The sequence below is a fragment of the Epinephelus lanceolatus genome, chromosome 4 (genome assembly GCF_041903045.1).
Source record: "Epinephelus lanceolatus isolate andai-2023 chromosome 4, ASM4190304v1, whole genome shotgun sequence".
NCBI classification, from domain to species: domain Eukaryota; kingdom Metazoa; phylum Chordata; class Actinopteri; order Perciformes; family Serranidae; genus Epinephelus; species Epinephelus lanceolatus.
In genome coordinates, this window is record NC_135737.1 from 23,249,092 (window position 1) to 23,263,529 (window position 14,438).

Below are 14,438 nucleotides of genomic sequence, written 5' to 3' on the forward strand. Positions count from 1 at the left end.
TGCTGAAACTGTGACCCAGCCACAGATAAACAGAAAAAAAAGATGATGGACTGTGAAAGTGAATCATAATAGAAAAGCTGTGGGCTGTTGCATTGAAACAGGGACGGGCTGGGTCACTGAAAGGTAGAATGTAATGATATAGCTTCATGTGTTTCTCAAATGCAATACAAAATGCACATAAATCATGAAATATATATATATATAAATATATATACACACATACATCCCTCCAGAAAATCTTGCGATCGCAATAATTAATGCAAATTCAACAAAAGTCTGCAATATTTGCAGGGGCTTGCAATTTTTCAGAAGTCCCACAATTTTCTGCGTTTTTCCGCATTTTCCGGCTTACCGGAAGTCGTCACACATGCAATGTCATTTGAAACGCCATCAGACGCATCATTAAATCACACTAATGGCATTGCAATATGGAGAAACACTCTGCATTGACATAAGAATTTGCACTGGTTAAATGCATACAATTTGTGTTGAATATATTAAAATGTTATGTTTACAGAAGATGTAGCTTACATGCTGTTTTACAGTCACATTGTCTGTTTGAGAGCCACAATAATTACATTAAATAAAACTAAAGAAGAGAACTATAAAAAACATTTGCAGCTATTTTTGTAATATTCTGTATGATTATTAGAGCAAGTGATTACATGGCTCTTTTTTTTTTTTTGAAGGTAGTAGTTTTTAAAAAAAAAATCACATTTTTTTTTCTCCTTTTGTCATCAGTGGCAATTTTTGTTATTTGCCACAATTTCCCGCAAAAAAAATCAAAAGAAATGCAGCAATTTTTATCGTTATTTTTGACAAAATTGGCCACAAATTCAAGGTGTTTTTTGCTGCGAGATCCTGGAGGGACTGATATATATACAGACCTATATAAATAAATCATATAAATATATAATTTTGCTATGTCACTAATTAAATGATTTATAGTGGAAACATTTTACAGTAGTACAATGCAAGTCTTTATATGAACACGGTCTACTTGACAACTTAGTTAACCGATCATGTACACATTATACAGTAGTAGCACTTAAATGCCTTTGTCATTATAGTATTTTAAGTTTTTAGAGGGATTTTGGTTTCCCCTTCCCCATCATATTCTTTTTTGTATTCTTCTCTGGTTTCAGTAAGATAATATAACATTTTGGAATAAAAATACAAATGAGCAGTCCAAAACTGGAGGCCAGGATAGCAAATATCTCCACAGCAACACTGAACTTCCCAGGAGAGCTGACATATGCTGGAATAAAGGCAATCCATACTGCACAGAATATCAGCATGCTAAAAGTGATAAATTTGGCCTCATTGAAACTATCGGGCAGTTTCCGTGCAAGAAAAGCAAGAATGAAACATAACATGGCCAGAAGTCCGATATACCCAAGCACAGCCCAAAAGCCTACAGCTGACCCCAGAGCACACTCTAAAATAATTCTGTCCTTGTATTCCTTAAAATTCCTGAATGGAAAAGGAGGTGAAATTGTTAACCAGAGGATACATATGATAATTTGTGGAAGACTGAAACCCATGACACTGAGCCTCTGCTGTGCAGGCCCAAACCATTTCATCACATTACTACCAGGAAGTGTTGCCCTGAAGGCCATTAACACCACTATAGTTTTCCCCAGAACACACGAGATACAGAGAACAAAGGTGATGCCAAATGCTGTGTGTCGCAGCATGCAGGACCACTCAGAGGGCCGGCCGATGAAGGTCAGAGAACACAGGAAACACAGAGTCAAGGAGAAGAGCAGCAGGAAGCTCAGCTCAGAGTTGTTGGCCCTGACAATAGGCGTTTTCCTGTATGTGAAGAAAATGGATGCCACAACAGCAGTGATGCATGTTCCCAGCAAGGACGCTGCAGTGAGCAGTGCTCCCATAATTTCTTTATATGATAGAAACTCTACCTCCTTCTTTACACAGGCATCTCTTCTCTCATTTGACCAGAACGCAGGGTGGCATCTCACACAGGTGATAGAATCTGAAAAATAATGAAAATGCAGGTGTTAGCCTTGCTCAGTACATTTGATGTTTTTGTCCCTATATTGCTTATTTTCCATGCATTAATTACCACACACAACTTTTTTTTTATTCTTCTCATTTTACTACAGCATAATAATACTACACCTGTAATGTTGCTTATTTCTCCCTCTGCACATGTTAAACAGTCATAGCAGCAGACAGGCTTTCCTTTCTGGAGAACCTTGCGAGTTCCTGGACGACACTTCTCACTGCAAACTGACACAGGCACCTGCAAGAACGAATTGATTATGAGAAAATATGTGGGATTCACTTTGACATGGTGTTGTTCTTGTTAGGTTCTATTATGCATTTTTAAGCATCTTAAACAAACATAATGAAAGAACAACAACTCCTGCAATATGCAATTTTGAACGACTGAAATAGACTGTGTAATTATTACAGTAGCTTACCTGTTTTGAGTTGTTTGCCCAAATTAAAGACTTATTTTGCAGATTCAGCTGTTTGTCTGCAGGTAAAGATGCATCATAAAAACCAACTGTGACAAAGTCCACAATGCCATTTTCTGTTGGCTGCCAATTTATAATTTCATACTTTGCTGCTGGGTCTCCATTCTCATTAAAGTAAACTTCCTCTCCTTCCTTTGTTTTGAAATGAATCCTTTTTATGTGCTGTAAAATCTAACAAAATATGCATCAGTGTAGATCATTATCTGACACAATTTTGTAGGATTTTGTTTTGAAATTAACCTTTTTTAAGATACATGAATCTATGTAGATAATTATCTGACACACATCATGTAGGCCTGGTGAAGATACATGATGAATTTATTCATGAACTCACCGTATATGGATCTAGCTGCACTTTGTTGTTACATGTTTTGTTACAGCTGAGCATACTATGAAGTGCGTGGGCCACAGCATACACTCCTTTATATACATTGTTAAAAATAGGCATGAGCGACATATCAGTGAAGCTGTTCTGCACTCCAGTCAGATCTTCATGTCCAGTACATCCTCTCTGATTCTCTGTGGATGACTTTGACTGCTTGAACTTACAGTTGAATAATGTCTCCCAAAACTCTGTAAGTAATTCATTTCTAGATGAATTGAGTGGCTTCACATCCAACATGAACTCTCTCATGCCACTGACATGTGCTTTGGGGATGGACAGGCCTATGGCACCATCCAGAATGTGATGCTTATCTATGGCTGCAGTTTGGGGATCAAAGATCCAGCTTTCACTACCGACCCACTGATACCCAGTCAAGTTGTGATGAGACATCTTTTGTATTAGTATATTCATATCGGTGGGGGAGAGGAAAGTTACAATCACCTTGGAAGTGGAAGCTTTGATAATGTCAATTATCTTTTGTATTTTGTCTGGTGGATCTGTTCTAAACAAAGACACAGAGTACTCCAGACAGATGCCCAGTTGCTGGGCTGTTTCTGTAAATATGGCCATGCCATTGTTCCCATAATCATCATTTGTTCTAACAGCTCCAACCCAAGTCCAACCAAAGTGCTTGACCAACTGTGCCAGGGCTCTGCTCTGGTAGGCGTCACTGGGTATTGTCCTGAGGAAGGATGGGTACTTGGTTTTATCACTGAGACAAGCACAAGTGGCAAAGTGGCTGATCTAAAAGAAAGACAACAAAAAAAAGGATAATTCAAAAAGATTCAAAATATAAAACATTTTTACAGCACACTACAATGTGGTAACATTTTATAATAATAATATGATAACCATTATTGATTAATTGTAAATTTATTGTTACTCAAACATTAATTAATTATTATTTTACTATTACCAAACAATGAGCTGATAAATAATAATGTTTACTCATTATTAGTAATGCCATAATATGTGATTTTAACAGTTCATTGCACACATTATAACACTTTCTACACTTTATTCTCCATTTGCGAATGATTATAAAATTATTAATAAACATTTAAGAAAATGTTCGATAAATATTATTTGGGTGGTTATTATGGAGATGCTACTTATGATTATAATACCTTGTTAAAAAGTTGAGAAATACTGTTTAGTGGATCTATAAACGTGGTTGTCCAGTATTATTTTTGTAATTGTTGTAGATGCCCTACACAATATTTGGCCATTTAACAAAATATTATAATCATCACTTGCAGCTTTATAATAAACATGCAAATGATGGATGTATACATTTTACAAACCAATCAATTAGCATTAACAATGTGTTACAAATATGTACAGTACAGGCCAAAAGTTTGGACACACCTTCTCATTCAATGCGTTTTCTTTATTTTCATGACTATTTACATTGTAGATTCTCACTGAAGGCATCAAAACTATGAATGAACACGTGGAGTTATGTACTTAACAAAAAAAGGTGAAATAACTGAAAACATGTTTTATATTCTAGTTTCTTCAAAATAGCCACCCTTTGCTCTGATTACTGCTTTGCACACTCTTGGCATTCTCTCCATGAGCTTCAAGAGGTAGTCACCTGAAATGGTTTCCACTTCACAGGTGTGCCTTATCAGGGTTAATTAGTGGAATTTCTTGCTTTATCAATGGGGTTGGGACCATCAGTTGTGTTGTGCAGAAGTCAGGTTAATACACAGCCGACAGCCCTATTGGACAACTGTTAAAATTCATATTATGGCAAGAACCAATCAGCTAACTAAAGAAAAACGAGTGGCCATCATTACTTTAAGAAATGAAGGTCAGTCAGTCCGGAAAATTGCAAAAACTTTAAATGTGTCCCCAAGTGGAGTCGCAAAAACCATCAAGCGCTACAACGAAACTGGCACACATGAGGACCGACCCAGGAAAGGAAGACCAAGAGTCACCTCTGCTTCTGAGGATAAGTTCATCCGAGTCACCAGCCTCAGAAATCGCAAGTTAACAGCAGCTCAGATCAGAGACCAGATGAATGCCACACAGAGTTCTAGCAGCAGACCCATCTCTAGAACAACTGTTAAGAGGAGACTGCGCGAATCAGGCCTTCATGGTCAAATAGCTGCTAGGAAACCACTGCTAAGGAGAGGCAACAAGCAGAAGAGATTTGTTTGGGCCAAGAAACACAAGGAATGAACATTAGACCAGTGGAAATCTGTGCTTTGGTCTGATGAGTCCAAATTTGAGATCTTTGGTTCCAACCGCCGTGTCTTTGTGAGACGCAGAAAAGGTGAACGGATGGATTCCACATGCCTGGTTCCCACTGTGAAGCATGGAGGAGGAGGTGTGATGGTGTGGGGGTGTTTTGCTGGTGACACTGTTGGGGATTTATTCAAAATTGAAGGCACACTGAACCAGCATGGCTACCACAGCATCCTGCAGCGACATGCCATCCCATCCGGTTTGCGTTTAGTTGGAGCTCCTTCAAGACTGTTGGAAAACCATTTCAGGTGACTACCTCTTGAAGCTCATGGAGAGAATGCCAAGAGTGTGCAAAGCAGTAATCAGAGCAAAGGGTGGCTATTTTGAAGAAACTAGAATATAAAACATGTTTTCAGTTATTTCACCTTTTTTTTGTTAAGTACATAACTCCACATGTGTTCATTCATAGTTTTGATGCCTTCAGTGAGAATCTACAATGTAAATAGTCATGAAAATAAAGAAAACGCATTGAATGAGAAGGTGTGTCCAAACTTTTGGCCTGTACTGTAGTTAATCAATCTCAATTCGTTTCTTAAAAGTTTACATACGATACAATATTTGATCTATTTCTTAATCAACACTAAATGCAGTATATAAAATGTTAAAATGTGTGTAACAACAAACTGTTACATTATTATAAATTATTGCATTACTATTAGTAAAGAGAATTAAATTATTATTTCTTTATTGATTATCATTAAAATTAATATAGGTTTAATTAACTATCAATTTACCATTTATTTGAAATGGTTATAAAGTGCTAAATGTTTAAAAAACCCATTTTGTAAGAATTACAGGACAATATTTGTTTTAACCAATGTTACCATTACTTACCATTGGGATATGAAAGGGTCCGATTACAGAGGCTATAGCCATGGAAGGAGAGGAAGAGGTCTCTCCAATAATGGCCTGCACTTGGGCTGACTTGGTACATGGTCCCTGGGAGGATGCAGATGACTCCTCATTACCATTAGTCAAAGCCAGTGTAACCCTCACACCTCTGGAAATGGAGCTACAGACATCATAGATTTTATAGCCCAAAAAGACGCCTGGCAGCAGGTCTGTTCTGTTATTAATCTCCTCTATGGCAAAGAGCATAGCCTGGGTATACTGGAAACCTCTGAAATTCAAACTAGATGTTGACAAATATGAATATTGGAACTGCAAACAATGTATCCTTGCAATAGAAACAGCTGCACAGGAAATAAAAAGCATTTGATAGTATTAAGACACAAGAAAGAGAATATCTCATATTTTAATACTTAGTTTGATGCTCTTTGCTGTGCCTGTTATGTATCTGTACCCACTTCCACTTAGATAGTTGAAATCTAACTCGTGTTTACAGTCTAATTTACCTGGTGCATTGCAGTGGCAGTGGCTTGTGCATGTAGTTGTCCTGCCTGGTTTTCCAGCTTCTGTGGAAAGAGAAGATTCCCCCCAGCAAAATGTCTCCATCCTTAGATAGCTGGGGGTTCTCTGGATTCCCTCTTTGCCTGCACACCAGCTCCTCAGCCTGAGAGACAGAGGCCACTACCAACAGCTGTAAGAGTGTCCAACCCTTTTCTGGCCACCTCTGCATTAACATCGTACTGTCTCTGACAGCTTAACCACTGGGTTAGGATCACACATAAATGCAAATTAGAGGCTTGCACTGGTATTTATACATTTGGGAGCAGCATAAAAAATTATAATCGAACAGTGATGTTTTATCTCTGTGGACCTACAAGGTGAGGCAACAGGAAGAAGGTGTCCAAACAAAAGAGTTTTCTGCATTATCCTATTCTGAATATCTTAAAGGTATACCATACAGGATTTTCCTTATAATCAGTACTTATTATCCAGTTATAAATGTGTGGCAGTGTATTTATCGCAGAGACTCTGCCCTCTTCCTGCATTTTCATATTTTCATATTATTTTGCTATGTCTGGGACATTCCTGGGCACAGCACACAGGTAAGGTTGGGACTTTAAAAAAAGGTAGCAACCAGGTGTCACACTGCACAGTGCCAAAAAAAATGCAAATATAGCAAGGCGAACAGTTGGTCTTCAAATTCACCTTTGCTGGCAAAACTGTTTACAAATAGTAGCTGACAATTCATGCATAATACCTTGAAATTCATATATTATCAGATAAGAAAATTCTGTTGTGCCAGACAAAAAATGTCCATTTCTAAAATAATAATCATATTGGCACAATATATCCTGACATTTAAAATAGTAATTTTGTAATTTACACATCGGTAAATAATGCAGGATGAACCTGATGTAAGGTTTAGAAAATTAGACTTATTAGGCATACTGATATGCCCCACAACAGTAAAGTCTTGTTAACAATGCATTGACTGATGTTTTTGTTTTGTTTTGTGACTACCACTTTACAAAAAACATTACCTCATGACATTGATATGGCTATCATATAAGCAATTATATGTGCTAGCTTATTTACACATGGGGAAGACGCAGTGCACTATTAGCATTCATGTTATGACAATGTCCCCAGCCCACAAGCCATGTAGTTCATATATTACCAATGTATTCTCAGGTCAAAGTCACACATGTTTTAATAGTTTTTCACCTCCAAATCTGTTTGTGATATTCATGGGCAGGATGTCAAGGCACAACCAAAGGGGGGAGAGTGTCCCATCACTGTGGCCAGGCCCCTATTAAAAAAGAAGATGGATGGATGGATGTTGAAAGTGAAGTACAGTAAAGTTGCCCTTTATCAGACCCCAACTGTCTTGTATAGTTTTCTGGGCCTGCATTGCTGGCACACAGCTCTCAACATGCTAGAGGTCAGCAGGCGGCTGACAGCTAATGGGTGGATCAGACGGTGGGCATAATGCCTCTGCAACAAAACTGTCCCAACACTGTGAGTCAGGGTGGCTTTATCAGTGGCAAGGCAGCAAATAGGTAGCCATTGGGATGCAATTTTTTTCCCCCAACGTCTCAGACAAGGCAGTACACACTTGGTAAAATAATGATAATAATAATCAAAGCTGCAAGCAGCGATGATCGGGCCCTCGCACCTTCATGCAACTCGGGGGTGCTGCCAGGATGCCAACTGATGCCACTGTTCATTTCTGTGAAAGTCAGACCCTGCACGCAGGAGTAAGTTGGTACTCCCGTCTTAGAGTGTGGGCATTGGAATGACCTATTGAACATTTTGTACCATATTCTGTATCCACTGTGTGGTACTGGAGAACACACTAATTATGTGTCATGTTGCTGTAAATCAATTGTAGACACCACCATGTAAATTTCAGGTAAATCAAAAGATAATTGTTTGACAAGTCTTTCTTTCTGTCACCATTAAGTGGAGCAATCACCATGACACCTTACACACATGTAGTTGGCTTTGGGACTGAAGCCTTACAAAACATGTGAAGTTTGGGGCAGATTGGACAAGGTACACGGAAGTTACAACGACTTCCTGTTTGGCGGCTAAACCTGGAAGTTTGACGCCTTGCCACAGTGACACAGTTTGACGAAAACTCGGCATTTGATGTTAAAGGTCTTAAATTATTACAGAAAAAATTCAAAGTTGATCAGATCAAATCTGTAAGAAGAGTTCTTTAAAGTACGACCCCTGAAAATGGCCCAAAATCAAACATTTAATTCAAAACGGATGACTTCCTGTTGGGTTTAGGGCATGGCTCCAAAAGGCTTTTTTTTCTATGTCTTGGGATGTTACCTGTGCCTCCTAATTTTCATACCTCTAGGTGAAACAAACTGCAGGGCTGCTCGGTTGAAATTTTTTAAGGGGCACTACTGAGCACCCCTGTCACATCAGATAACACATTTTAGGACTTCAGATGTATGACAAGTTTCATGAGTTTTCAAGCATCCCTTGCCCCTTAACCTTTTCAAAGCTAAGCCTATTTTATAGGCCTCTGCTCAAAAATTGCATATCCATAATGAAATGAATATATCTCTGCAACCACAAGGTCTATTTGAATACTTTTGGTGTCATGGTAAAGGGAACACTTGTGAGATTTGATAAGATGTGTAAATATCAGTAAATGTGTTATATGTGAAGAGTAAATGAAGATGGCACATTTTTGTCATGCACAATCCTATATCTTTCATTTTTTGTTTCTGTAAATCCCTAATGATGTTTAGGATATACACATACAACTGTCCGGTTTTTTTCTTTTTCTCGATTTCCCACTCCAAACTGACCAATACACACCTACTACATTTGAAACTGAGTTTCTATTCTGAGCTTTGGAGGCCCGTATCTCCGTGATGTCTTGGCCGATTTGAGTGATTGAGACCTCGTTTGATTCGTTAGAACCAATAGAGTGGCACTATACCCACTAAAACTTGACAGCACTGTAAGCCACGCGTTACAGTGCTGTGTACGCGTTGTGGGGCGATGTCAGCTGCTATGAGTGGTCATTGTTATGCTTCCCCCAGAACCTCCGGCCGGCAAGTTTTTCCACCCAGATTCATTTGAATGACAGATAACATCACGGTGAACTGGAATGAAGCGTGTTTCAACGGCAGAATGCGCTTTTCACATCAAAAACAACACGGTAAGAGAGATATTACAAATATATTTTGGCGAAAAGATCTCTGTTGTTGTTCTTTGGCCTCTAGCTCTCTGATGGTTTGGCGTAGAGTGCTTTGGTGCATATGTGTGGAAACAGAGTCTCAGCTTTCATTTGAGATGAACGGTGTGTGTTCTGCGTAAAGTGTGGTCGAGTTAGAGCCCGAAATATACCGAGTGGGTCGGGATATCGGTGCTGTATGGAGTTGGATTTGTTGTTTTTTAATTAGCTGTTGTTTGACCTGTATTTGGGGCATGTAAAAAGGGTTTTTACAGCCTTGTAGCCCAGGTTCTGCTGTTTAATTTGATGTGAAACATCACTATATTCTTCGTGATCAGTGTATTGTTTCACACTGTGCTTGCAAAGTCGCTCTCAAAGTCTCACATTGGGGGACTTTCGGGCTTAACAGGTATGTCGAAAAAGGTGTTGCCACGGCAACCGCATCTGATGAAAAGTCAAATGCTTCATTTCTGATTATCATCAAGATCTAAGGACCTATTTCAGCAAATGGTGGGTATGATTATCATAAAACTTCAATTAAAAGCCTGGTCCCAATTAAATGCCCAGTCCCTTTTACTAACCTGGTGTGGCTACACATTCTGACAAATAAATATGCTACACTTTGTTAGTTTGGTTAAATTCTCCACAATTCAATTGTTCAGTTCATTTTACTGAAACCATGAGCACCAGAGAAGACTGCAATTTATTCAGATATACCACCGCAATGAAAGAACAAGCAGTGACTCCCTATCTCTGAAGCTGTCAAAAAATCAGAATACGAGTCCATTCTTCGATTACCCATTATCTTATTCATATTCCTTTAGTCTGTATGGGTCCACCAATCAGAATTAACCCTGTAAAACCCACTGTTGCAAATTTACAACATCACTTTTAACAATTCTAAAAAAAAGGCCTGCAAATGTTTTTTTTTTTTTTTCTCAAGACCACATTTACATAGTTAATGGGTCCTATTGTTTGTCCTCACAATGCTGTTGGATAGAAGAAGTGTTTATAGGTCTGGTCATCTGGCCATGAACGCACTCTACCTGCCAACTTCCCGTTGAGCTCATCTCCTTTTTTTGCATGACTGGATTTGTCAGGATTAAAGTAAGTAAAATTCCTTAAATATTTTTTTTGTGTTTATTACAATGTCTAGAACACGTAGATATTTAGTTATTTTGGGAAAACATTCATCAAATTTGATTTATAGCTTGTTATGTCTATGTTGTAATTCTACAACGTTGGGTCAGTGTGGTAGTCATAATAGCCTGTGCTTCCTTACACATTACATAAGGTCACTGCACTTCTCACATGGTCACAAATTGAAAAAAATGTAGTAGAAATTTAAAGTATTAGATGATTCATTGTAACGAAGCTCTAAATGTGCTTTTCTGTTAAATTTTTACTTAGTTTAGCTTAGACCATAATTAAACACATGAATAAATTGTATGGGGTATTTGAAACTCCAACATCTATAGCAGTATTTGAAACTCCCTGTATCTTTGTAGTTTTTTGTTTGTTTTTTAACTTCTAAATGATCCTGAGCTATTTTTCTCAGTGTTGCCCAAGCAGCAGTTTGTAGCATTAGGAGATAGAAAAATGGGTTCTGAATGTTCTGGATTTGTTGGGGGGATGCCTGTTGCATTGTTCAGGGACAGGTGCGAATGGTCTTGAATGTGAACCTGTAAGTGCTCTGGGGGGATGCATGTGTTCCTTTAGTGATTCAGTAACATCTAAAGAACTGCTTTGCCCATCACTACACCAAAGTGTAACAACATCAGCTGGTTCAAACTAACTGATGAACAGAGGCTAATACAAAAGTGGTAAAGTGAGCTCAGCAGTGTGACATCATGTGGTATATAATATATATTTAAACAAGAGTTTAAACTGGAGAAGGATCTGTGGCATGAAAACAAAAAAGGCTGTTTGTAACTTTAGAGTAAATAACACCAGAAGTCTTGAAGTCAGTGAAGATGTGACAGGCTGGACAGAAACCAGAGGATCTGTAACCTCTGTGATGGTGATGATGATGATGACGATGATGGTGATGGTGTGGGACATGAGTTTTATATTCAGTTTGAATGACAGAATGAAGCTTAATGACTTCCAGAGAAAGGTATTAGCCAAAGTATTATTTGAACCGTCCATCTAAAGTCATCTGTTAACTGGGTGTTTTGTCTAAAGAACGTTCTTCCTCTGTTTGAGTAACATTGGTTGTACTTTGGCCACGCCGTGTGCCATCCTTCTGTTATTGTATGTAATGTGATATGGTCTTGAAAATGAAAATAAGAAACTGAATGTATTTGCCATCATCCAAAGGTTTTTATCACCTTAATTGGGATCAGTGGACCAACAGTATCTCTTTAGCCCAAGAATTTAACGATCCAATGCCTGTTGCATTGTTCAGGGACAGGTGCGAATGGTCTTGAATGTGAACCTGTAAGTGCTCTGGGGGGATGCATGTGTTCCTTTAGTGATTCAGTAACATCTAAAGAACTGCTTTGCCCATCACTACACCAAAGTGTAACAACATCAGCTGGTTCAAACTAACTGATGAACAGAGGCTAATACAAAAGTGGTAAAGTGAGCTCAGCAGTGTGACATCATGTGGTATATAATATATATTTAAACAAGAGTTTAAACTGGAGAAGGATCTGTGGCATGAAAACAAAAAAGGCTGTTTGTAACTTTAGAGTAAATAACACCAGAAGTCTTGAAGTCAGTGAAGATGTGACAGGCTGGACAGAAACCAGAGGATCTGTAACCTCTGTGATGGTGATGATGATGATGACGATGATGGTGATGGTGTGGGACATGAGTTTTATATTCAGTTTGAATGACAGAATGAAGCTTAATGACTTCCAGAGAAAGGTATTAGCCAAAGTATTATTTGAACCGTCCATCTAAAGTCATCTGTTAACTGGGTGTTTTGTCTAAAGAACGTTCTTCCTCTGTTTGAGTAACATTGGTTGTACTTTGGCCACGCCGTGTGCCATCCTTCTGTTATTGTATGTAATGTGATATGGTCTTGAAAATGAAAATAAGAAACTGAATGTATTTGCCATCATCCAAAGGTTTTTATCACCTTAATTGGGATCAGTGGACCAACAGTATCTCTTTAGCCCAAGAATTTAACGATCCAATGCCTGTTGCATTGTTCAGGGACAGGTGCGAATGGTCTTGAATGTGAACCTGTAAGTGCTCTGGGGGGGATGCATGTGTTCCATTTAGTATGATAAGCAGAGAGCATAATAGGCCAGCCAGACAGTATTGTTTGAATGTAGTAAACCACATTGAAAGTGACAGAGGAAAAAGTTTTGTAAATATATTTTTTCCCAATATTTTTATTTATAAATGCTTATTCATAAAACTATGATTGTTGTGTGATTATTACTCATGATATATACTGTTATGGGGTTAAGTAAGCAATCAACCCTGCAAATGAATACTTAAATGTTCTGTATATCTGTTCAGACAAAGTGAGTACAAACATAGAAGTTCTGCTCCCAACTATGCCCAACGTTGCAAATTTACAACATTTCCCTAAAAACTTACTAAAATGTAAAAAATTTGAAAACTCTTTGATTTCTACATCAGAGGCCTCCTAAAACAATATCTGAGAGGTAAAAAAAAATGTGCTCATTTTTTTTCTATATCTGGGTCTTACAGGGTTAAAAAAAAAAACCCGAAATAAGAGTTTTTTACATGAAAATGAATCCAAGTTATGAATATTGTTTTAACAGGATAAAGTGGTGTTGTGTCGGTATACCAGGGGCCTCTTTTATAAACGTGGCATATGCACAGAAGGCGGCATACACTACTTTCTACGCAAACTTTGAGATTCATAAAAATCAAACTTGACGGGAAAATGTGCGGTCTTCGATTTTCTGTCTGAATAAATCACCGCAAATAGCCTTAACACCTTAAACATTGAACCACTTCTTCCTGACTTCTGAGACAGTCATAGGGAGCAGCATTTACAGCATCTGCCACCAGCTGCCACTTCGCTGCATTTTAGCCATAGTAATGCCCATATTGAGTCCACCAAACAACATTGTCTTTCTGCTATCAACCTCCCCAACAAGAACTTCGACTTCACTGTGTGAAGTTTTCTTTTATAAGTTTTCTTGCTGTGTTTGCCGTGCTTTCCTTCGTGCTGTGTCTTGTTAATGAATATTAATTCAGGGTGTTTCACTGGCCATTTACAGTATAGGCATTTATGGGTGGGGCGAGACGCTCCTTCACCTGTGCCACATTTCGAGTTGATTGTGATTTATAAAGGGAAACAGGTTTGGGACATGCATGCACACTGTGTTATAAATCAGGATATTTTTGCACATAAGCACCTTCTGTGCTTTGTTCATATGTCAACTTTAGTCACCGTTCCTGCGCACAGTTTTATAAATGAGGCCCCTGGTCGCATAATCCTCTAGTACCGTAAAACGAGTGTCATAACGCTCTCTCTCTAATGTGCTGTCTCTTTGAGCTAGGTCAAAAGAATCATTCATAACTGATATGTTATTCAAAGCCTAATTTTTATACAAATAATATTCATACTGGTTCAAATAACTTACGTGCTGACGTATTGCGGTAAGCGAGTTGTGTCATTTCTGGTGTTTCTGTGACAGCGTCTCTGTACTGCTCTGGTGGATTCTGCTAGCCTGCTTTCTCACTTCAGTTGCTTTAACGTTGCTTTAACGTCTACTTCAAGTCTTAACCCACACTGGTTCTGTTTAAGCACTTATAG

The 14,438-nt window shown here is 38.3% G+C and overlaps 1 protein-coding gene across 1 annotated transcript; it reads right to left on the minus strand.

The window, feature by feature from the left end:
• Positions 1 to 1,082: 1,082 nt before the first annotated feature.
• LOC117259900 (extracellular calcium-sensing receptor-like) lies at positions 1,083 to 6,685 on the minus strand. Its single transcript, XM_078167048.1, has 6 exons — positions 6,498 to 6,685; positions 5,977 to 6,274; positions 2,839 to 3,633; positions 2,448 to 2,675; positions 2,143 to 2,266; positions 1,083 to 1,996 (listed from the first exon to the last, which is right to left on the minus strand). Exons 1-6 carry the CDS (start codon positions 6,527 to 6,529, stop codon positions 1,083 to 1,085), a joined length of 2,391 nt encoding a protein of 796 aa, XP_078023174.1. The 5' UTR covers positions 6,530 to 6,685.
• Positions 6,686 to 14,438: the final 7,753 nt, after the last annotated feature.

What these genes read in the sequence shown, in the direction of transcription:
- LOC117259900 (XM_078167048.1), bottom strand. Translation starts at nt 6,529, where the DNA reads ATGCACAAGCCACTGCCACTGCAATGCACCAG. An exon ending in CTGCCACTGCAATGCACCAG is followed by an intron (nt 6,275 to 6,497) that starts GTAAATTAGACT and finishes GTCAACATCTAG; the next exon opens with TTTGAATTTCAGAGGTTTCC. An exon ending in AGAAATAAGCAACATTACAG is followed by an intron (nt 1,997 to 2,142) that starts GTGTAGTATTAT and finishes ATTATTTTTCAG; the next exon opens with ATTCTATCACCTGTGTGAGA.